A 25,622-nucleotide genomic window follows, 5' to 3' on the forward strand; every position below is an offset into this window, starting at 1 on the left:
TTCCCTCCCTCCCTCCCTCCCTCTCTCTCTCTCTCTAAAAGCAATAAAGAAAAAAAAAAAATTCAAAAACAAACGTAAAGGTATAAATTTATATTAGTATTTGAGAAACAAGATCCATGTCAGTTACTGTCCTTACTGATAATTTCTCTTAAATCACAATTACAACTAAAACAATTTCTTCCCTAATATACTGATATTGTATATAGTTAAAAAACAAATATTTAATCTCTTCCACTGAACACTCAGTGCAGATTTAAATAGAAAAACCTAAGAACTCAAGGAAGAATAACCAATTAAACTATATGAAATACCAGTGAATGAATAGTTATTCAAATAAAAACTGGATCTGTCGAGAAAATCAATGCATTTATTTTCAAAATAAACAAAAATGGAAATTCAGACAAATTACATTGCTGAAATAAAACAATCAGAAAAATGAATGTTCCTTTATTTTATGTATATTAGCATATGAAACCTAAATCCTGCAGACTTTAAACTCAGCATTTCAAATCATGGCACAAAAAGAAACATAGTATTGTGATATTATAATACTAAAATTATTTCATATTACCATTTTATGGAAAGAATTATGGTAGCATATATGAACAAACTTACACTTATTTAGAAAAGCTAAATTCTTTATTTTTATCTCTACCACTTATAAGCAAATGACATTCAAATATATTCCTTAGTATACTAATTCACAAGAAAAAATATTGACTGAACTCGCCACAGATGTGTAACTACACAAACACTAAAAACTCAATAGAGCTAGGAGTTCACAGATGCTCCACTTGACTGTCTCCCAGAAGCTGACTGTTCCCAGGGTAAACTTGGTAAGTACTGGAACAAGGATTTTCTTGATGCAGGGGGAAAGCTGTGTAGAACTCTTTTCCTGGAGCCAGAGCTGAGCCGGACACTAGAATGTTCAGCAGATTAGCACATCTTTGTGCACTGGCTTTCAAATGTTCTTGAATGAATCTTACAGAATTCCATTGCCTTGGCCAAAGACAGCTTGGTATTAACAAAGGATCAAGTTTCTCCCAATCTCAATTCAGCTTTGAAGCAAAATATAAAGCTAAAACTTAAGAATTATATGACTAAAAATATAGACAATGGGAAAGGTATATTTAGGTGCAATAGATATTACTTAAAAACTATCATGTTAAAACTCCTCACACTATGATTAATATTCAAACTCCTACTTTCTACCAATCAAGACTCATGGAAAATGCAATGAGAATAGTCTTTAACTATTATTTTACAATCTCCATGACTGCCAAAAACAAAAGCCTGTAAATGGTGTAAATTTTAGAAAATAATTCCTTCCATACTGTTTTATCTTTAAAAAAGAGAAAAGAACATGAAATAATACATAATAAAAATTTAATTGGTACAAAAGTCATCTAAATTACTCTTTACACCCAAGTGTGTTTATTCGAGATTTTAAATTATTAACCAAATTTATCTCTTTCCAAGTATGCCTTGCGTCAAAACCAGAAACCATGCAAAAACATGCTGTTCATGTTAAAATAGCGTATTCTCTAAAAAATGTTGAAGCATGACAGTAATACTAAACTGTTACATGAGAAATAAATACGCTGTAATCAATGGCTGGTGAGTTAATTTGCAGTTTAATTTAAAGATATGTTCCTTAAATGTAATTTTTAATTAAACATGGCTAAAAAAACCCCACAAAATTTAAATATAGCAAAACCTTTGGGAATAACAACTATAATGTCATAAAATCAGTTTCTCCCTAGTATTGAAAATCAAACTTCAAAATACATATTCAATAGTAGAGAGATGTAATATGATTCCAATGACCCTAGCTGTTCTCAAGTTAATTCTTTTTTTAAAAACCACCAATTGAACCTGTATTCCTTGGAGTCACACACACCTACCTCCTATCAGACAAGTTTTACTGGAGACTTACTTACCAAGTATAAAAAAATATTCACAACACTGCAGAATCTAGCCATCTTTAATACTTTTTAGAAACCAGGTTCTCAAGAAATGTCTTATGTCTTCTAAGTCACACAGCAAATCTCTTACACATCCAACCTAATGGTATTGTTTCTTTTTTTTTTTTTTTTTTAATTTTAAAGGATTTAGATATTGACACCAAGTAAGTGGCAGGTAAGATTAAAAATAAACATTATACCATAAGCAAAAGAGATCTGCCTTCAAACACTTTTTTCCCCAAGAGTGAAAAGATTTATTTGAAAAACTTAGCACAGGACAAAGATATCCTTAATATTCCTCTTGGAATTATCTATGTGAATATTCAGAATCCATATGAAATTTGACAGCAACTCTGGTTTCACAGAACGTGAATGGTTTATACAGATGTAAACTCATAGACCTTATTGACATTTGCTTTCACTGAGTTTCTATCTTCGGTGCTACTTGTACAAATTAAGAAGCAGAAAATCCATTTTCATTTTTAGATGGCTGGGATTAGTTAAAGCAACCAAAGCATTATTACTGTTACAGCAAAGTTTAGTAAACTATAAGAGAATACCACTAATAACATTTGTAAATTATCCAAAATGATTTCTTTATTGAAGTAACTACATAGATTTCACAGTACTATGGCATATTTATATATCACTAAGGTCACAAACACATTTTACATTCACAATGATGAGCATCAGCATTACCATTCTAATCTACAAAGCTCATGGATAAAGAAAAATACAAAAACCTCAAGTTTTACAAAAGAAATACTTTAAAGTCTACATACATTAACAATAAAACCATTTCTTCCAAGGTAACAGGTTAAAGTGTAAAGGCATACCACTGAATTTTTTTTCTCTAAATAGGAATGAAAGAATGTTTAATATCTACGACGCTTATTAGGGCCTTCAAAGTTGCCTGCTTGGCTCCCTCTACCAAAACCACCAGGACCACCACTAACAGGACCTACACCGCTCATGGGTGCTTGAGGGGTTTCAGAACCTGTTCTACTACCCATAGGTGATCCCATCTGAGATGGTGGTCCTTGTGGAAATCTATCATTGTGCTAGAATACAACACAATAAATATAAAGTCCATTTGGAACACGCCAAATATAAGTGACAAGAAAAAATTGGCAAAATCCCAAGTGGTGGTGTCATGAAGTTCAGCAGAAAGTCCAGCAGAATCAGGATCACACATAGAAGGAAGAAAGGAGCAATTTAATTAGTTACTATGTTTAAAAAAAAAAAAAAAAAAAAAGCATCTGAAGTTACATACTGCTATTATGCCCCAATTTCATCAAGAATGAACTGATTTTATGAAGCAAATGCCATTTTAAAAACCTAATCAATATAGTACTATTCTCATATCTGTTTTTAGAAAGCTCATATTGCATGTAACTGTAGTAGATAAAAAAATACTTTTAAAAAATCAGATAAAACTCAGGAGCAGCATCACATTCAGAAAGTAAACACAGAGTTATTATGGAATCTTTTGAGTTTTGTTTTTTTTTTTCAAAAGACTAAAGGGAAAATATAGTTTTATAAAGCTGACAATTTATTAAACATCTAAATCATATACTTGGGAAAATTTCACAGTAATAACCACATATATTAATCTCAAATGTTGAATAGACTCCCTCTGTGCAGTAGTAAACAGAGTGAAAAAGACTGAAGACAATATTTAAGTAAAGTTTACAATTTCAGGAGGAGTGAAAAAAATGGGCCACTTAAAAGTGCTTCAAAATTACTACTACTAATTATATTGCTACACAAAAATTTAACTAAGGTGGTACAAATTTTTACTACCTTTCAGACATTTTACTATAAAATAAAGACTTCATTGACATTAACAAGTATACTAATTATATTACATGCCATCTGGTCATAGTAGATATATACGACAGCACTGCCTCTTTATCTCCCTGTACAAAGACTCAATTTAAAAAACAGTTAGGAGTGCCCGGCTAGCTCAGTCGGTAGAGCATGAGACTCTTAAAAAACAGTTAGGAAAAAAACAAACAAAAAACACTGTTAGCATGTCTAATTTTTCCAAATTCATAAAAGATAGGATTTAAAGTAAATAAATTTTAAAATGGTAAAATATTGCATCCATCAATTCTAAGACATACAATTCACTTTTAACATATGAGACCAGGAAGGAGTTAGAGCTGATGGCATGTCTAATTTGCAGTGCTTTTTTTTTCTTAGCAGCAATGGCGCCTTATGATTTTTGTGTAGTTTCTAAACTAAACCACCTTTTTAAAATATGCAAACAATTTTACTTTTCTAAATGGTACTTAGAACAACCATTAACAAAAACAAAATGAGAAAATGTTTTACCAATATAAAGCCTCATTTAAACAGTGACAGACTTTGAGGGAAATGAAAAAGATATTAGGTCTTGCTACTGATATTCAAATATAAGAATGACTAATGAAAATCATTTTTGTAATATTTAATGCACACAAAGATATCTTCACACTCTCAAACCAAGACAGAAAATTGTCTACTTTAAGTTAGCAACAACTGTAATTAGTAATTCTACAATGTAAGTTTAAATTTTTAAACTTTAATGTAAATTATTTTACAGTTAAAATAAATCTCTAAAATTAGTAAGTAATCTTTTTCTTAGAAATGTTTACCAAAAATTGTTTTTCATATATATTGGAGTTTTGTCCCACACCAAAGACAAGGAGTCCACACAGAAAAAGAACACAATCATAAAATACTTGAATGTTGGTAAGAGGTGGATACAAATTATAAGAACTGTAAAGATAACTGTAACATGTGTTTGCTACACAAAAGCACATAGCATGCCATCAATGTTAATCATAATTCAGAATACTTAAAAACCGCCTCAATCAACATATAACTTCACAAGATTACTTTTTCTCCACTGCATATTGATCTTACTGCCAAAATAAATGATGCCAAATTAAGTGTGAAGTTACCTTTGGGGCAGAAGTATATATTACTGAATATATCAAAATAATATTTATGATACATTACCACTGCTCCATTATCTGGTATCATTGGAGTTCCCATATTTGCAGCTCCTTCTGGTCCCATGGCAGGACCAGGACCCATTGGTGGGCCAGGTATAGTTCCTCTGTTGTTCATATTCATACCCAGCATTGGAGGAGGACCTTGGTTACCAGCAGGTGCTGGGCTAAACGCATCTATGCAAAACAATCTATACTTAGAGCTGTCCTATCTTAGTTCAGTAAACATTAAAATGTAACAACACTTAGGCAAAGTATATAGACGACATCATCAAAATAGTTTTCCTTCTTTTGAGAATGGGACACTCAGCTATCTACTGTGTAACAGAGCATTACCTAACAGACTTTTCATTCCCAAAAAAGCATATAAAACAAATGAGACAACTATCAATTATTTAAGGACATTTGAGACTGGAAAAGCTTGAAAATTAAAAAGAAAATCAGTATGATTTGCTATAGTCTGCTTTTCAACCAAATGCTCCCTTTACAATGGCAACTAAACTCTACCAATTTATTTTAAACAGCAAAAGATTAGCACTTAGAAAACCACTTAATTTTCTAAAAATATACTAAAAATATTAGCATGTAAATTGCACTAAGCTGTAAGAAAATCCATTTCCTCCAATATATAAAGTTCACTGTAACTAACCTCTTGACTTTAATATAGTTATCAAATGTCTCCCAAAATTATAGGAGGTATTATTTTTTTAACTTTAAATAGAAATGTGTAATCTAAACAAAAACAAAAAAATTAAAATGACTCTCAACAGGACAGTTTATTTTAAAAATCAAATGCAGATAAAATATTACTACATTTGATTTTAAATGTTTCAACACGCTGAAATTCTGCAAATGGGAACAAGCAGGTATACTTCAAATTTTTTCATCATAAAGATGAAAACTGCAATAGTGTTTGAGCTATAATATCATACCACATTTATAATGGCCTTAAACATAAATAATATTTTTAGGTACCTTCCACAAATTTTATTTTTAGAGTACTCATATACTTGTTCATCATTAAAAATTCAGAACAAAGACTAACTTAAACTTCAAATTTTCTTCTAGGATTTCATTATATAGGTCAATTCATATAACACTCTGAACTCAGTTTCTCAAAAACACATTATAACAGGAGTTGAAATTTTCATTCAAACCCACAACTCTACACAGCATCTAATACAGCTGAACTCTACAAATGGCTGAGTCCAAGGAGCAGCTGAGAGAAAGAAATCTTATTCCCTTGTCAGTCCTCGGCAACACATTATTACTCTTTCTGAAGCCAATCCCCAGGAACCTAACTACTTCGTAAGAAATGAATTATTTCCTTAATCTGTAAATGTTCTTGCTGATAAGTCTATACTTTATCCAAGAATATTCCTTTCTATTCCCTTCAACAGTTATAAACAAATAATTTTACTAGACTTCCAGAATATCTCTCACACAATGGAAATGAGAATCAATCTTACCTCAATTTTCCCAAAAACAACAGGTCATGGATTAGGGTGTTTGTTTTTATTTTCTTAATAGAACAAAATTGTTACATCTAACTTGTGAGGTTCAAATATAAATATGTGACTATAAGTATAGTAAAATAACTAAAAAAAAATCTTTCCAACTATCACTAGTTGAAATGCAGGCTTATTTTTAGAAATATCATTTTCTACCACATAGCTATAATTAAACTAAATTTTAAAAAATCTAAGCCCTGTCCCTGGCTAGTTGTGACCAGTGGTTAGAGCATTGCCCCACGGAACAAAGGTTTGTGGGTTCAAGTCCAGTCAAGAGCATGTACCTGGGTTGCAGGTTCAAATGCCGACCCTGGTCGGGATCGTATGGGAGGTAACCAATCAATGTGTCTCTCTCACATCGATGTTTTCTCTGTTTCTCTCTCTCTCTCTCCCTCCTTTCCACTGTCTCTAAAAAGATAAAAATAATAATCTAAGGCCCTGGCTAGTTAGCTCATCTGGTTAGAACATTGTCTCAATATGCCAAGGTTTCAGGTTCAATCCCCGATCACAGCATATACAAGAATTAATCAGTGAATGCATAACTAAGTGGAACAACAGATCAATGTTTCTGTCTCCCTCTCTTAAAAAAAAATTTAAATGTAAAGATCTAAGAAATGTTAGAATTATCTGATCCCCTGAAAAAAGTTCTACAACCTATTTTTCACTTGGTATGTACACTGGTAAATACACCAGAAAATCTTTTTAAACACTTCATCAATGTAACTTGACAGGATGTGACAACGTACTGACTCACCAGCAACATTCAAGTGCATAATGATAGATAACTCCAGTAAACTATTAAGATAAATTATCATGTTAATTAAATGTAAAAAGGAGAAAATTACTTTAGGGAGTTGAATAAATGTTCGAATGTAAATATTGTTCCCTGGTGAATAAAATGTCACAAAATTTTTAATTCTCTTAAATTCCTAACTAAACAAGGAATCTAAAGGCAGTCTCGTACTTCTTCTGACTAAGTTACTAACCAAGCAGTCAGTCAGAATATTTTTGTGTCTCTGGCAACATCAGAAATATTTCAAGTTTGGTTCCGATGTTAATGACAATCTAATAATTACAATGGCATTTCAAAACGCCTGCAATCCATAATAACTTCACACTTATATCCTTAAAACCACCTGGACAAGCTCAGAATTTACTTTGAAAAAGACAAATACTAAACTACCTGTACTTATATGTACAACTGTATTTCATAATTTACAATTTCTTTACTCTTTGCAGATTATTTTATGTACCAATTGTATTAATTCACAATGAAGTTCTTTATGGGTAAGGGCATTTTCATTCTTACTTTGCACACTAGAGATTCTCAGTTACTACTTTGGTAGATAAGAAAAATAACAAAGTAAACAGCAATAAATAATTTTAGACAATCTAATTGTCAGTGGCACAGAAACTGCCATGATAGGAAGGAAGGAAGCTGATCATGGAAAATATTTGTTCTATACATTAGATGCTTTATTACATACACTACACTACGTAACCTAAGTACAATTTGGATTTTCTCAGTAGGTGTGCATATTACATATACTGAAATAGTAAGGTAATGTAATCTTTACAACAATATGTACATTTGAATTATGTAAAGATTTTAACCTCATGAGAGCTTCTGTGGCACAATGTAAAAGGAATATATAAAAATTAGTTATTTACCTAACTTTGTAAATGTATAACATTTCAAAATTAATAACATGAAAAACTTCCACACTTATTTTTCCTAGCTCATTTACTTGGTGCTGTTTCCCCGACAATCTTGTTATAAGCCTATCAATATTAAAGATGTTAATAACATAGGCATTTTATTAAAAACTTGATATCCACTCTTGCCCTGGCCAGTGTGGCCCAGCTGCTTGAGTGTCATCCCATGCACCAAAAAGTCACAGTTTTGACTTGTGGTCAGGGCACATGCCTGTGTAGTGGGTTCTATCTCCAGTAGGGGGCATGGAGAAGGCAGCCAACTGATGTTTCGCTCTTCCCTTCCTCTCTCTCTAAAAATCAATAAAAACATATTTAAAAAAACAAAAACAAAAAAAACTTGATTAACTCTACAGCTATGCATTAACCTAAATGTCCAAGATACATCTCATTTCCTTGATAGTCATAAATGTCTCCAAAAGACATGTTTCTGTGCACAATAATGAAGGTTAGGGCAAAATGTTAGACACTCAGTAAAACAAATAAAAATAGCTACACAACACAAAGTTACACAAAAGATTACCTTAAAATAAAAATTTATAAAATACTCCCCCCAAAAGTTTAGATACACTACAACTCAAAAACTACCAAATTTCTAAAGTAAAAAAGCCAATTTAAAGCATAAAATTTGATTTCTAATGTTATGCCATGCAATTACTAAACAAGTTTCATATTGTACCAAAACCTGGTTACAGGTTTCTTTCATTAAATCTATCAAAACATAATACATTTTTTAGCCTTCAAATAAACAAAATGAAAGAGTTTTTCCTAGGCATATATTTTTTAATATATTTATTCTTTTTAATTTAATAAATTTAAGAGATTTCACCATTAAAATGTTGATTCAAAAATTTAGTTTATTACTGACATGTAGATACCACAAACAGCATGTACAGTTTCCCAAAGAATTACAAGTAAGTTATAGAAGCCTTTTGCTTCCAATCCCTACCTCCCATGTTTATTGCTCCACGGGGACCCATATCACCCATTCTCATTTCCTGTTCTCTCTGTAAGTAAACATAGTTGTCACAGTCAACCTATCGATCTTATCACATTTCCCATCTAAAATCAAAAAGAAAAGAATAAATTGGGACATCACTTTCCATTTAAAAAATTCTAATTTTCCAACATCTTTTACTTAATAAGAACACTGAAAAGAAACTTCGGTCTTCCAGGCTTAAAATATACAATGTTTAAAGCACCCAGTTTATAATGCTAGATTATAAATGTCAGAATACATAAAATTTACCACAGAATATTTTTAATGTTTTTATTCCAATAGCTCAAAGACACATGCCTAGATTCAAAAAAAAAGAAAAATCTCATAATAATAACCACCAGGGCCAATTATTTTTTCCTCCCAGGTCACTAAAAGTCTTCAAACAGAAATGACTCTTACCACTTTTATATTTAAATGAATTCAAACATACAACACAAAACAGCTATGGGGCACTAAACTAAAAACAATTATAGTTTATAATTTTGAAATACTGTAATCATCCTTGCCTTTTTATTCAAGTAGTCAAACATTATTTTACCCAAGACCTATATAGGTCTACCATAAATTTCTCCATGACACAGGCAAATACTGAATGCTCAACGTAACATTCCTTCCTTAATTAGAACAGAGTTTTAACTTAGTAACCTAAATAAAAGTGTTATTACCCAGTTGGCAAGTTCTGTTACAAAATGCTCTTGAAGTTAACTATGACACAAAAGGTCATACAAATGCACAAAATATCTTAAATTTCAATTCAGAAACTGCTTCCTAAAAAATTTTTCATTTAGTAACAATAGTTAGAGAATAACTTCAATGAACTCTTTGTGAAATGACTCAACATATTATGGTTGCAAATTTTCACTATTATTTGATCATCTTTTCCAAATATCAGACAAATGTGCTAAATGTAGTGATCCTAAAAAATTCTCAGACAAAAGTAACAGCATCTGAACCTAAAGAAAGCACAATTTTTCTACTTTTAAAAGCAATTTTATTAAAACGTTTTTGTTTAAAATTCTACTTAATAATTCAAAACACTGGTGAAAAGCAGAAATAAAGAAATAAAAGACTATGATGGATAAATGACATTAAGTAACAAATCAACTGCCTATTGAACTTTATTAATAGAGATGCCTCAAAAGGTAATCTATAATGAATACATGAAAAACACCTATATAGCATCATGAAGAAATGACGCGTTATCTAAAAAAGTAAATGCCAAACCTCTCAGAGCTATTTTTAACTTTCCTAAAAATAAATTTGTCTCGTAAAACTTTAGACTATTAAAGAATAATATTATTGACCAACAAAAAAACTATTTTATAAACTGACTACTAATGAAGCCATATAATTTTCCAATTATATGAAAAACATTATTTTATAATCACATTTAGCATTTTATGATCTTGACATTCTGGGGAGAGGACAAGGATTCAATTTATATTTTTACGCTTGTATTTGCCTTAACTATGACAGATTAGAAATGCAGTTAACAGAAGGTAATTATTATCGTCTCACTGATACTTCAATTTTCAAATTTCCCTTATATACCCTAATACCCTAACTGGATGCCTGTGATTCACTGGTGGGGAGTAAGAGGGAGAGACTACCATTTCCATTGTCTTTTTACAACTTCAGCTTTACCTATACCTATCAGTTTTTGAAATAACATGTTTATCTTTATTATTCACAAAGTTAAGTACTATTTAAAAATTAATCTTAAATTGCTGTTATTCCATTTTCTTCATTAACAAAATTTTCTGAACAAACATCTCAGCATACTGAAGAGATCTATGATTTTAAGTAAACTATTCAACACTGGCTGTAATATTTCCTTCCTGATGCTCTATTATAAACTAGTTCGAGTTCTAAAATATATTTCTGTAAATGATATAATCAGAAGCTTACAATAATCCATGTTAATGTTAACATATCGCTGTTAAAATACCAATTTATATTATACAGTAGCATGTTTCACTAAGTATACAAACATTCAATTTATTTATTAGTGTTGACATTTCCTTAAAGAATATCATTTAGAACTATTTTATACAGCTTCACTCGTAATTTTTAAAAAGATAGTATAATTAGATGACAGGCCATTTTTTAACTTTTAGACGGAGCAAAAGTTTTCAGCTTCCTAGTCATGTCCAAGGTTACTGCTTCTATAAATCCACTGCTATATACTTCTAGTACAATGAAAGAGGCAGATATTTTATTTAAGGGTAGTGTTATCAAAGGGAATTAAGACAGTAATTCTCTTAACTTGATCTAACAATATCATTAAGGATAATCACTTGAAGAAGTTCACTATAACGGTACCGACCCAAGAAACAATAAGCCATCACTTCTCCTATGAATTACTTCTAATATATTTTAAATTAGAACTGGCACATGATATGCATAATAATTTTATAATACAAATTTTATTGATGCTTTCTTCCTTTAGCAAAAATTATGAGTTGTGGTTTAACGTGAAATAATCTATACAGAAACAAAATCTCAAAAGACTGCAGTGGAATAAAATGATAAAGCTATAATGAAAACTGTTTTTAATTAATTCATTTATTCCTCATAGCAATCCTATATGGTTGTTATCTTATTTTAGAGATCATAAAACTGACACACATAACTGTTAAATAATTTACTCAAGATCATACATATTAATAAATAGCTGAGTTGACCTGTAAAATTCTGTCAAAATAAAGTTCATGAAATTTTCACCTTCATAAGGCACCTTCGTTTTTTAAGAATTCCAACAAAAACTAACAAAAAACGAGATCTTAAAATTTATTCTTACAATGTTTATAAGAAGGTGTGCTTTTCCTTTAAGAGTTATGCATAGGTATTCCTGAAAGCTTGTCACTGAAGAGAGCTTAAATTCTTATCTGACCAACAAATTAAGCCAAGTATGACTGATTTTCAAAACTACACATCAAAGCACATTCCATTCAAATAGCAGTTCTTGAAATGTGGTTCCTGGAGTACTCAAAGTCCCCAACACCCTTTCAGGAAGTACACAGATTCAAAATATTTCATGTCTTATAAACACTAGAATATAATTATATTATAATATTATGATCTAGTTGTGCTTTACACTCACTGGACATATGTGGATGGTGCAAAAGCAATGGCAGGCAAATACCCTGGATTTGGGGGGAGGGGGTACAAATTAAAGCACTTGTATTCAATTTTTACTAGAAACCATTGTATTCTTCACATGCATACAATAGCAGTTTAAATTTTTCAAATATGAATATCGGGATGAAGCAATAAAAGTTTATTAAATCACTATTCTTTTTTTTTTGTCCTCACCTGAGGACATTTTTCCATTTTTTGTTTAGAGTGGGAGGGAGGGAGGGAGAGGAAGAGGAAGAGAGAGAGAAACATCGACATGAAAGAGACACATCGAGTGGCTGCCTCCCGTAAGATCCAACTAGGGCAGGGACAAACTGCAACCAAGGTACTTGCCCTCAGCGGGAACCAGAACTGGGTCCCTCTGGACACAGGCCGACGCTCTAACCGCTGAGCCAAACCGGCCAGGGCTAAATCACTATTCTTGAGTATATATCTTTTTTATTATTCTATGCAACACAGGATATATACATTAAAAGCATGTGTGTTGCATTCTGAAGCAGGATGGTTATTTCAAGAAAAACAATTATTGTGATTGGGTTGCAAGCTGAATGAAAGACACTTTTTGCTTGCAATAAGAATTTTACTTAAGACAGCAACGTCTAAGCAAATTTTCACAGGCATTATCTGATGAGATCAGTGGTTGGTATTAAGATGTAGTTTTAAATATTGTATAATCAAATACATTAAAATTTGAGATAGTTGTGTAACTTGATAAACCAGTATTTTCTAATGGTGGGTACATGACATTACAAAATCATGTCTGAGTAAGAGAGCCCTTCAAAGTTCAAAGTAGACCAATAGATTTTAATGGAAAAGAGTACTTCTACGAAATTACTGCCTATCAAGTTTTACTACAGTGTCAAACAAGAAAAGACACAATTACCTGAAAAGGTTAAAACTCAACTCCAGTGTGAAGTCATGTTTTTTTCATGTACTTATTTAACCAAGAGCATTTTGTAATAGATGGAATGCAAAAACAAATATGGGGAGCTAGACTAGACATTTTCCAGAAAGCCAATATACCACTCTTCCTACTACATTACAGTTGAACATTAAAGAAGTCTGCAAAAAATGTAAAATAAGGCCACTCTTCCCACTAAAACCCATTTTCTTTCACATTTCTCCTTTAACATTTCTAATGTGATAAACCCTGATATAACCTGAATAAAAGCTCTTTGGGGATCCTTAGTAATTTTTAAAGTCTATAAAAAGGATTTTTAAACCAAAATGTTTAAAAACCATAAAGTCTCAGTAAAGTTGCATTAATATAAATCAACTAAAGTATAGCTTAAAGTGCAGCATTTGACATTATTGTGTGTAGCGTAAGAATTTCTTTTCCTTTAAAACTAAGGGTATCAAACATATTATATTTATTTTTCTAAGTAATCTAATTTAAAGGTTGTACACGGTAAAAAAGTAAGGCTCGCCCGGCCAGTGTGGCTCAGTTGGTTAAGCGTTCTCCTATGCACCAAGAGGGTCAAAGGGTTTGATTCCCAGTCAGGGCACATGCCCAGGTTGAGGGTTCCATCACTGGTGGGTGGCATGCAGAGGCAGCTGATCTGTTTCTCTCTCTATAAAACCAATAAAAACATGTATTTTTAAAAAGTCAAACATTTAAAAATAATAAAATAAGGCTAAAATAAATTATAATAAGACTGTTCAAAGATTAGGAAACAGTCAACTAAATAAATGCTCAACATAGATCGACTGGGACTGTGATCAATATCAAAATATGTTCGTTCAACTAACACTGTGATCAATCTAAATTCTTGTTTGAGTGAATTCAGTTAACAGCCACAATCATTATTCTTCTTTAATTCATAAAGACAGTTCATGTATGTCCCTAAAAAGATTCTAAAGGATAATCTAGGTTTATCACCATGAGCCATTTAGTTTCCATGTCTTAATGTTTTTAAAAAAATGCTAAAATTCCTGATGTAAAAATACTAACATAGAACATTTAAGTCTATTAAAGGAAATATGATTCCAGAGAAATGTATTAGTTCTGGCAGGTAACAAGAGCCAACATTTTTATAATCAAATATTTCAAAAATTTTTCCTAAAGAGAAATGACATTTACCACTTGAAAATATATCTTTTGTTTCATTAGAGAAGTAAAATAATAAGATTATTAGATTGCCAAACTGTCATGGACAACATTACTATCCAGAAATACTAAGTAGCAAACACAACATGTTCTTAAGTAAAGAATGAGACAAAAATCAAATGCATAAAATATTAAAGTAGGCATAAAGAAAAAAATATGAAAATGAAAGTAGTCCCCTTGACAAGTCACTTTTAAAAGGTATTAAGAGCCCTGGCTGGTTTGGCTCAGGAGTTAGAGCATCAGCCCGTGGACCAATGAATTGCAGGTTCGATTCCGGTTAAGGGCACGTACCTCGGTTGTGGTTGGTCCCTGGCCCTGGACGAGTCGTGGGGCAGGCAACCAGTTAATGTCTCTCTCTCACTTCGATGTCTCTCTCTATCTTAACCGCCCCTTGCCCAGCTCATTCTATCTGATGATAAATAGAAAAATATCCTTGGGTGAGGATTTAAAAAATAATAATAAATAAAAGGTATTAAGAGGGGCCCGGCCGGCGTGGCTCAGTGGATTGAGCATCGTTCCATGCACCAAGAGGTCCCTGCTTTGGTTCCCGGTCAGGGCACATGTCCGGATTGCAGGCTCTATCCTCAGTATGGGGCATGCAGAAGGCAGCCAATTGATGATTCCTTCCCATCAATGTTTCTACCTCTCTCCCCCTTCTCCCTTTCTCTCTGGGGGGGGAAAAAAAAAAAATCAACAAAAAAAATTTTTTTTTAAATAAAATCAAAATAAGTAATTATTAAGAGGGGACATCCGTAATAATGTCAGCAATATAAAATTAACTAAAAAACAGTGTTAAGCCTTGGCCTTTTTGGTTCAGAGGTTAGCACATCAGCCTGTGGACCAGAAACCTGGGTTTGGTTCCAGCTAAGGGCACGTACCTTGGTTGCAGTTTGTCCCCAGCCCCGGATGGGGTCCTGTGGGTGGCAGCCAGTCAATTTCTCTCTCTCTCCCTCTCTCCCTCTCTCCCTCTCTCTCTCTCTTCCTCCCTCCTTGCCTCCCGCTGTATCTGAAGATAAATGCAAAAATGTCCTCAGGTAAGGATAAAAAATTTTAAAAACCAGTGTCAAGATATTAAAAGGTGTGTAGCAACAAAGTTATTTTTTCCTTACAAAAGTAAATAAAATAATTTTAAACTAAAAAGGAAAAGAAGATATGTTCCATGTTCCCAATGATACAACTCAAATAATGTCATGCAAACTTTCCTACATTACCCAAAGTGTGTTTGGAAAACTTAACAGTTTTGATTCAGGCAATTAAAAACAGGATTTTCTAAAACATTTTATACAAGCAGGCATACACACAGCTAGACGGGGAAGGAGCAAAATACTTTCATTAACATGAGATGATCTTAATGAGATGATCTTTTAATATATACAATCTATGGCAGTTTTTTCCCCTCAATTTGAATACGTGTATGCCAAAATATCTGTATCCATCTTCTTCGGGTCTATCACTGTTAAAATAAAACTTTAAATCATATATTAAGGAATTGCAAATTAAAACAATGACATACCAAAATACACCTATTAGAAGGGCCAAAATCTAACACACTGGCAAGACAAAATACTAGCAATGATATGGAACAGGACCTCCCATTCATTGCTGGCAGAAATTCAAAATGGTATATCCAGTTTAGAAGACAGTTTAACAGCTTCTTACAAAACCAAACATACTCTTACCACAGAAACCCGCAATCATGCTCCTTGGCATTTACCAAAGGAGTTGAAAATTTATGTCTACACAAAAACCTGCACACAGGTGTTTATAGCAGCCTTATTTATAATGGCCAAAACTTGGAAGCAACTCAAGTGTCCTGTAGTAGGTGAATGGATAAACAGACTGTGGTACATTCAGACAATGAAATATTATTCAGCACTAAAAATAAATGAGCTATCAAGTTGTGAAAACACACAGAGGAACCTTAAATGAATATTACTAAGAAGCCAATATCAAAAGGCTGCTATGATTCCAACTACATGACATGCTGTAAAAGGAAAAACTATGGAGACAGTAAAAGAAACAATGGTTGCTAGAGGTTAGGTAGGGAAGGGATGGGGGGCAAAAAGAGGGATGAACAGTTGGAACACAGAAAATTTTAGGGCAGTGAAACTGCTCTATGTTATACTATAATGGTGTAACCATGACATAATACATTTGTCTGAACCCAGCAATTTAACACCAACCGTGAATCCTAATGTAAAGGATAAACTTTGGGTAATGGGGATGTGTTAATTACAACAACTGCACCACTCTGAGGTGTGGGAATTCGATAATGAAGGAGTCTGTGTGTATGTGGGGGAAGGAGGCACATGAAAATGTTCTGTACCTTCTGCTCAATTTTGCTATGAACTTAAAACTACTTTTAAAATGTCTATCTTAAAAAAAGAAAAACCCTTCAGATTGTGTTTTTGTACAATTATCCTACTTTATATCACAAGTGTTAGTCATAAAATATTTGTTAAATTTCAAATCAGAAATAGAGGGAACAACAAATATAAGTAGGGGGGCTTATTCTTAGCTCACTGTATTCATTATTCAAAACATATATACATCTTAAACTAGATTCACTCAACAATGTATTTTTAAAGTCTGGTTCAAGTAACTTACTCTGATAACTCGGTAAACAGTTGATAACTTGGTAAACAGATCAACTGACTATATGGTAAAATTAAATGCTACTTTTGATAATATACAGATTTCTAACTAAAAATAAATAAAATGTACTTATATATAATCCAGCAAGTATCAAGACAGAGGGAAAGATTTTAAACAAATTAATTTTTAAAACTAATTTACATTCAGCTGAGAATTTTATTTTTAATCTATGTAACTGAGGGACATTTTCAAGATTATCATTTTCTTTTTTTTTTCTTTATCCTCACCCGAGGATATTTTTCCATTTTTTGTACAGATAGAGTGGGAGGGAGAGAGAGGAAGGAAAGAGAGAGAGAAACATCGACGTGAAGGGACACATCGAGTGGCTGCCACCAGCACGACCAACCAGGGCCGGGGACAAACTGCAACCGAAGTACGTGCCCTTAGCAGGAACCGAACCCGGGTCTCTCCGAACCGCAGGCCGACGCTCTAACCGCTGAGCCAAACTGGCCAGGGCAAGATTATCATTTTCTATTGTCATAAAAACTCTCTCTGAAGAGGTGCTTTTAAAATCTGAAATTGAGCCCTGGCCGGTTTGGCTCAGCGGTTAGAGCGTCGGCCTGCGGTCCCGAGAGACCCGGGTTCGGTTCCCGCTAAGGGCATGTACCTCGGTTGCAGTTTGTCCCCGGCTCTGGTCAGTCGTGCGGGTGGCAGCCACTCGATGTGTCCCTTCACGTCGATGTTTCTCTCTCTCTCTCTGTTCCTCTCTCCCCCACCTACTCTACCTGAACAAAAAATGGAAAAATGTCCTCGGGTGAGGATAAAAAAAAAAAAATAAAAAATAAAATAAAATCTGAAATTGATTAGGAATGATTTAATTATTCTTCATATTTAGTTATCCCAAACTGTTAAAGAAATTGGCAATATTGACATCACAGCTATTATACAAACACAATACTTTTAATATAGTATCTTAAGAAAGTTCAGATAATACTAGAAAATAGTTTGCATTTTTTTACCCATGACCCCTTACCCAAAACACTTCCTTATCAAAGTTAAATTACTACCATGACCGGCCAAGTGAAATGAAAGATGAAGCCAAATATCAAATATAAACTGCACAAGAAGCTAATCCACTTGGTGCCACAAACAGAAGAAAGCAGTAAAAGAAACAAACAAAGCCAATGTGTTCCCATGTATGAAAAGTTAAGTACGTATTTAATAGATAATATCTTTTTCTGTTTGTGATACTAGAAATTAAGCAAATTATCTAAAGTCTACTGATACTTTGAAATTCTGTCATATTGTATATTTTTTCTAAGTAGATAACTCAAAAGCAACAGATTTAATATACACAATTTTTAAATCACTTCAGTGGTAACTAAAATTCAAAACGTTATTTAAAATTTACAATTATAAAAGAAAGTACTATAGCATGCATATCAACTGTTTAAAAACAGGGTTTAGAAAAACAGAAATATGCCAAATGAAGAAGTTATCTTGTGAGAAACATGACACATTTATAACCGGAAAGAAAAGGATTTGAAACATGGTACTCAATATAGTGGAGGATATCATAAGAAAAGGGGACAAACTTACCCATGTACTTTTTATTGATTGAAATCTTAAGCAGAAACAAATACATTTCATCAGCAGAGCATGCTTACAAACCCAAGCTCCTACCCCCTACAAAACTAGTAGTTTACTTAATAACTATACATGGACACTGGCATTCACATCTGTCCTGTTTGATCTGGTATAAAATTCTACCATTTCAGGTGATACTACCAGAGCTTAATGCCTTTGATATGATGTACAGAAGTTACTAGATATTGATTGGCCTAAAAAAAATTGTTTAATATAACCACCTTATGGGACAACTCCTGTAAGGGGGCTCTAAAGCAGAAATAACAAGTTAAATAAAATCTTTTGCTATTAATTTAAACTATTTAATAAGTAAACAAAATTATTATTTATATTACATATATTGAATATTTCAAAAATGTGTTTACTTCAGTTGAACATTTCTACTTGCCAATCTTGACTCTTCTCTTCTCTAAGCCACAAAAAAGATAAGTATTAGCTGCAAGACCTTACCATTTGGAACCAAGTAAGATTAGAACTTACCATTTCAAATGAAAAAACATGAGGTTTACCTACAGCACAGTGGAATAATAAAGCAATTATATCATTTAAGAAAACAAAACAAACAAAAAATTACTTCAACAACAGTGTTGAGAATGCTCAACAACACCTGACACTCCCTACTAGAGAATCTCTAAAGTCTCCAAATTTCTTATTATATCTCTCTCATAATCTACAGAGGTATCCTGCACCTAAGATACTCTGAAATCCTCAGACAGGACCCTGGACTTGACTCACCTCTGTATCCTCTACAGTATTAAATGAAAATCTCCAAGTCTTCCTGTAAGTCTAATGTTCTGAAGGGATATTCCAGTGGAAACGACATATTGAAAAAATTAGGTGTGCTTGTCCTGGCCGGTGTGGTTTAGTGGGTAGAGCGCTGGTATGCAGACCAAAGGGTCTTGGGTTCGATTTCTGGTCAAGGGCACGTAGCTGGATGGCATGTTCAATCACCAGCACTGGTGTCAAAGTGTGCAGAAGGCAATCAATCAATGTCTCTCTCTCACATCGATATTATTCTCTCTCTCTCTCTCTCCTTCCCTTCCACTCTCTCTAAAAATCAATGGAAAAAATATCCTCAGGTAAGGATTAGCAAAAAATAAGGCATGCGAAAAACAAGTACAAAAAATTATGGGTTATGTAACTTTAAAATTCACTCTTTATTATGTTATTTCATTATGATGAAGTCGACAAAAATAGTTCAATGCCATAGGTAGCTCAATGCCACCTATGTTTCAAAAAATACCGATGTTAACTCCTCAGATGTTAGTATCCAATAAAAATTGAGGTACAGTAGTGCGTAAAGAACACTGAAAAACAAATGATTGAGCTGCACTGTTATTTGAAAAATCAGACACCAGCTTAGCCAGGTGGCTCAGTTGGTTGGAGTGTTGTGCCATACAACAAAAAAGTTGTGGGCTTAATGCCCAGTCGGAGCGTGTATGGGAGGCAACCAATCAATGTTTCTTTCTCACATTCATGTCTCTCTCTCTCAAATCAATAAACATATCCTCAGGTAAAGATATTTTTTTTAAATGAGACATCAAACAACTATTTAATTCTCCCACCTCATATCTATATGATTATAATATGACAAAGATTCCTGACCTGAAAAAATTCAGAGTTCAGTTGGTGTACAACAAAGTCAGAAAATACTTAGAGAAGCAATGTTATAGATAATGAAAAAGAATCATATTAGAAATTATAGAGGATCACAGCTGAGGTTAGTAGTCAGAGAAGATTATGTATGCACTGAGTATATAGAGTTTCTTCACAAGGAAAAAGGACATATGAAAATTTGAGCCTCTCTGAAACTTTAATGGAAGGTATCAGAATCATCTGACACAAATAATCTAGTACAATAAAGTGTCCTCTGATAGTGTGTACACAGGGCGTAAGGGATTCAGTAATCATTTCAATCTGGATTCATTCATTAGATTTTTAAATAGAAAAAACAAAATACCACTATAATTATAACATCCATTTAGGGTAACCATACATCCTAGTTTGCCTGAGACGGTCCATTTTATGCTTGCTGTAAAAAAATAATTTTTTTTTAATCCTCACCTGAGGACTTTTTTTTTTTTGCATTTATCTTCAGATAGAGAGGGAGGGAGAGAGGGAGGAAGAGAGAGAGAGAGAGAGAGAGAAACATCGATGTGAGAGAGACACATCAACTGGTCGCCACCCACACAACCCCAACTGGGGCCGGGGACAAACTGCAACCAAGGTACGTGCCCTTAGTGGGAACCAAACCCAGGACTCTCGGGTCCGCAGGCCGACACTCTAACCACTAAGCCAAACCGGCCAGGACAAAAAATAATTTTAAATAGTACCCATATTCACTTTTCCCAGTTTCAATGAAATGTTTTGTTTTCCATACATATGATTGTATATTACAAAAACTATTAAATAATCCTTTTGAAAAGTTATCAAAGATTTCAGCAGCTTGTTTAAACTGACATATGTCTTCAACCCAAATATCCCAAATCATAAAAATCCTCAAGATTGCTTCCAAGAGCATAAGTAAACATTGTAACATCTTACTTTGTTTTCATGACTATAAAAGTTTAAGTCAAGTTCCAATTATGTAGCATCCCAAATATTCAGAAAAGTTCTTAGCTCATAGTAGGAAATCTAATTAATTATTTTAATGAATACATTTTTGAAAACTAGTTACAACTAGAGCGTTATATTTAAGACCACTCAATATAACTGCTATCCATTTTTATTTTCACCATCATGTCCAAACCACTGGAAATGGGTAGCCATTATACCAGAGCAGGTGACATATATCTAACACCAAACCGTACAGCAAATAATTCTTCAGTGATTTCCATAGAATAATGAAGAGGCTAAAAAATCCTTGTGAAATATTCTCTGTTCAAATGCTTCAGGTGTTCAGACTTCTAAAAAATCAATCTTCTACTGCATTACCATCAAATCTCTTGAGGGACAAAATAATTCATTAAAAAAGAAGAGTGATGGCCATGTCGAAACCACAAAATGGCAACTTCTCCTATCAAAAATTCAAACCTTTTCAGAAAATGTATTTGCACCTATTCATTAGTAACAATCGAGATTAGCTCTCCCTGCAAGCACTTATTAATGAAATGTTATTATTGGCTGAAGTGTCCATTTTGAGTTTTGTACATGGCACACCAGGGGAAGTTAGGTTATAAGTAAATCAAGGGGTAGTAAGAGACAGGATACCCACTCAAGAGACAAAAAAAGAGACTGCCTTAAAGAAATGGCTGACTAAACAGACTAAATATGGCAATACTGATCAACAGGCGATAACATCTGATCAAGAACAATGTGCCCTGGCTGGATGGCTCAGTAGCTGGAACACTGTCCCATGCACTAAAATGCTATGGGTTCAATCCCCAGTCAGAGTACAGAAGGCATCTGATTGATGTTTCTCTCACTCTCTTTAAAATCAGTAAAACATATCCTTAGGTGAGGATTAAAAAAAAAGAAAAATGCTTTATGTCTCTACTGACTAAAACAAAGATAGAAAAACTCCATTGGCTGTGCGGCAGCAATGCTTTCTCACTTCTTCCCATAACTCTGCTGATTCAAAACCATGACTATCAATGAACCTTCTGGCACTAATCTGGATTCTTCAGGAACCTTGAGTCTAGGGTATGAGGTGATCTGCTCAATGAGCCTTCTAAAAACAATGGAAAAGAACATATAAATTAATAAATTTGCATTTTAATTCACAAACTCTTTATGAGTTTGGTTAACATGGGCCAGTTTTTATAGATTCCCTCTAACTTCCGGATTAGCCTTTAGATTGGGTGTCTACAAACTTTTCTGGTTAAGGTCCAGATAGTATTTCAGGCTTTGCAGGTCATCGAGTCTTGAAATAATTTCATACAGTTGTGTCTCAACTAGTCAACTCTCTGCCACATTGAGGCAAAGCAGCCATAAACAGAACATAAACATGGCTGTGTTTCAACAAAACTTCCAAAAACAGAGTTCAGATTTGGCCTGGCCTACCCTAGTCTGTGGACCCCCGGTCTAGATGAAATATTAAAAAACTAAAAATTAACGCACTGTTTGAGATAATACCCCTTCCATAGATAGGCTGAAAGCCCAATTAAAAATGGTCACACCAAACTCCCACAAAGTACTATTCACACAGAATGTGGGGCTATTTACAGTGTTAACTGTAAGAATCCTATCCCCCATACTAAATGACTAAACCCTCCCATCACTCAAACTCCCAGGCGCTATAAAAATTTCAACTACTCTTATTCTCATTTCCACACATGGCCAGCAGTTTATTATCTTTGCTAATGAAATTAAGTAAGTTCAAGAACTTTTTAAAATGCAGGTCCCATGGCTCCAACCCAGATCTACTGTATGAAATTATCTGGTAGATTTGATCTTGATCATTTTTCCAAGTTCCATGTGCTGCAAGGGTTGTCAACTACCGGATTTTGCTGAAATAGCCGTCAATCAAACAATGAATCAGAATGTACTGAAACTACAACACAAATAAATGTGTAGGTTGGAAACCTAAGAATACTTTTTAAAAGTTCCCTGTTTATGTATTATTTGAAAAACATTGCCATAGGAGAGGCACTATTCCCTTAGCCTCTTGATCATATCTCCTTAATGTGTTTGGCCTCACTATTTAATAATCCCTTGAGCTATAATGAAACAGGCACTGACAAAAGAACATAACCGGTTCAAATTACGGCCATAGCATATAATATCCATTTATTTTCAGGTTTATTATGCACATCTGTTAAAATATCCAGGGCTATTCCCACTTATTCAAATAGGAATAAAAACTCTTCAATATCAATTTACATTATTTATTTTGAAGCAAATTTGTAGGTCTGTTCTTTTCTTCAATAAAAATCAAACATATATCATACCAAAAAAAGATACTTCTAAAAAATTAGCACCAATCTATACACAGCGTCAATTTTCCTAAACAAAGTATTTTATAACTACTATACCTAGATTTAGGTATTTTTATGCCATTACCACTTTCCCATAAAAACAAAGTTTACTCTAGAAACTGCAGTTTTATTTTATTTTTTTTTATCCTCACCCGAGGATATTTTTCCATTTTTTGTACAGATAGAGTGGGAGGGAGAGAGAGGAAGGAGAGAGAGAGAGAGAAACATCGACGTGAAGGAACACATCGAGTGGCTGCCACCCACCCGACCAACCAGGGCCGGGGACAAACTGCAACTGAAGTACGTGCCCTTAGCGGGAACCGAACCCGGATCTCTCCGGACCGCAGGCCGACACTCTAACCGCTGAGCCAAACCGGCCAGGGCTAGAAACTGCAGTTTTAAAAGATCTAATTAAAATCTCCGCTCCACTCCAATCCAGATTAAATCCACAAATAAAAGCTGGGACACTGCAATATTTCAATGTTTAAACTACTTTAATCAACAGTAAGGTGAGCAAACTAACATGAAGACAATCACAAGATAGAATGGCCTCTTGTGATGTGTCCAAAAGATATAAAACTGTGGCAAGTAGAAAATTTCAATCTAGTATAAACAGTACCTAGAAAATTATTCAAATACATTCTAAACTACAATAAAGGTAAACTTAAATGTAATGAAGGCACAGCATAAAAATAGACACTGTTATGGAAGTAAAAAAATATGTTATGCTACAGGAGTAGAAAATAACATGTTCATTTTATAATTACTAGAGCTATTATCAAAGAGCTTGACTTTCTGAAATGAGAAATAAGGTATAAAATAAAAATGACAACTTCTAAGTAATGAGATGCTGACATATCCTTGAAACTTTTAAAAATATATTCACATGTATGTCATAAAATCATGATAAAGTTAAAGGCTAACAAATAAAGAATGACCAAACATGATGTGTGCTTCCCTCATCTTTTGCTATATTTTTAAAAAGTATTATTCAAAGAAACAAAATATGGAAATCAGTATTTTATTTTATACTTCAAAGCCTATACTATTAGTTGTTCTAGAATATTTCTAATACAAATATTAGAAAGAAATAACAGGTGGCATCTTAAAACAAACCAAGTAAATCTATTTCACTCTTATTGCATGGGCAAGCTGAACACTTACCATTTGACTCCTCCCTTTAAACTGAACAGTGAAAAAGAAAGCACATAAGAGGGCCTAATTTCAAGGCTTTTAAGAACAAAAACAAACATTAAAATTGTTTAACAATTTTTCCAAAACCAGTTTTCAAGGTAAACATAAAATTACTGAAACAAGTGTCTCAATGTTTACTTCATTAAAATCAAAATAATCCAGACCTATAGAGCTTTTGTTAATATTTCTTTAGAACTTGATAAGTGTATATTAACAAGCATCATGAAGCTAGGAGTTAAATAAAACTCACACCAATTGTGTCTATTCATAATTTCTAAACTCAGATAGATCTAAAAATAGAACAAAGACTATCTTCACCCAAAGATTTAATTCTTTGTTACATATTATTCTAAATATGGTTACTCTTCAAATAAAATTAAGAACACAGAAACGTTTAGCCTTACATAAGTAATAATTAAAAAAAAAAAAAATCAACACTCCAGCCCAGGATTCAGCAAACTTTTTCTGTAAAGGGTCAAAGAGTAAATATTTTAGGTTTTGTGGTAGAAGCTACTCTCTAATATCTTTTCCCCACCATCTGTCAACACTTTAAAAATGTAAACACCATTCTTAGCTCTGCAGTAGGGTGGAACAATAAATAATCTACTTTTGAAATGCCAATAAATCCAACGAGTATATAAATATCAAATTTATTTATTCACAAACTTCATTATATATTTGTAAACTTTTGCCCACCATTAATATGCATTTTAGGGCCCAGCTGGTGTGGCTCAGTGGAAGAACATCGACCCATCAAACCAACAGGTTGCTTGTTTGATGACCTGTCAAGGCACATGCCCAGGTTGTGGGCCCAATCCCCAGTGATGGGCATGCAGGA

General features: G+C 33.3%; 1 protein-coding gene across 13 annotated transcripts in view; it reads right to left on the reverse strand.

Moving 5' to 3' along the window:
- The window catches only part of PSPC1 (paraspeckle component 1), a 116,859-nt gene that overhangs the window by 35,770 nt on the left and 55,467 nt on the right, over positions 1–25,622 (reverse strand). For 4 of the 13 annotated variants that reach the window (XM_036251114.1, XM_036251113.1, XM_036251112.1 and 1 more), the window contains exons 7-8: positions 9,137–9,194; positions 4,971–5,140 (exon numbers count right to left, since the gene is read on the reverse strand). The exons of 2 other annotated variants lie outside the window; for them this stretch is intronic. In XM_036251114.1, coding sequence (XP_036107007.1) covers positions 4,971–5,140; positions 9,137–9,194 — 228 coding nt within the window. 7 more of the 13 variants (XM_036251111.1, XM_036251116.1, XM_036251119.1 and 4 more) reach the window with 5 other exon arrangements.

The sequence above is a fragment of the Molossus molossus genome, unplaced genomic scaffold, assembly GCF_014108415.1.
Source record: "Molossus molossus isolate mMolMol1 unplaced genomic scaffold, mMolMol1.p scaffold_m16_p_10, whole genome shotgun sequence".
Lineage (NCBI taxonomy): Eukaryota > Metazoa > Chordata > Mammalia > Chiroptera > Molossidae > Molossus > Molossus molossus.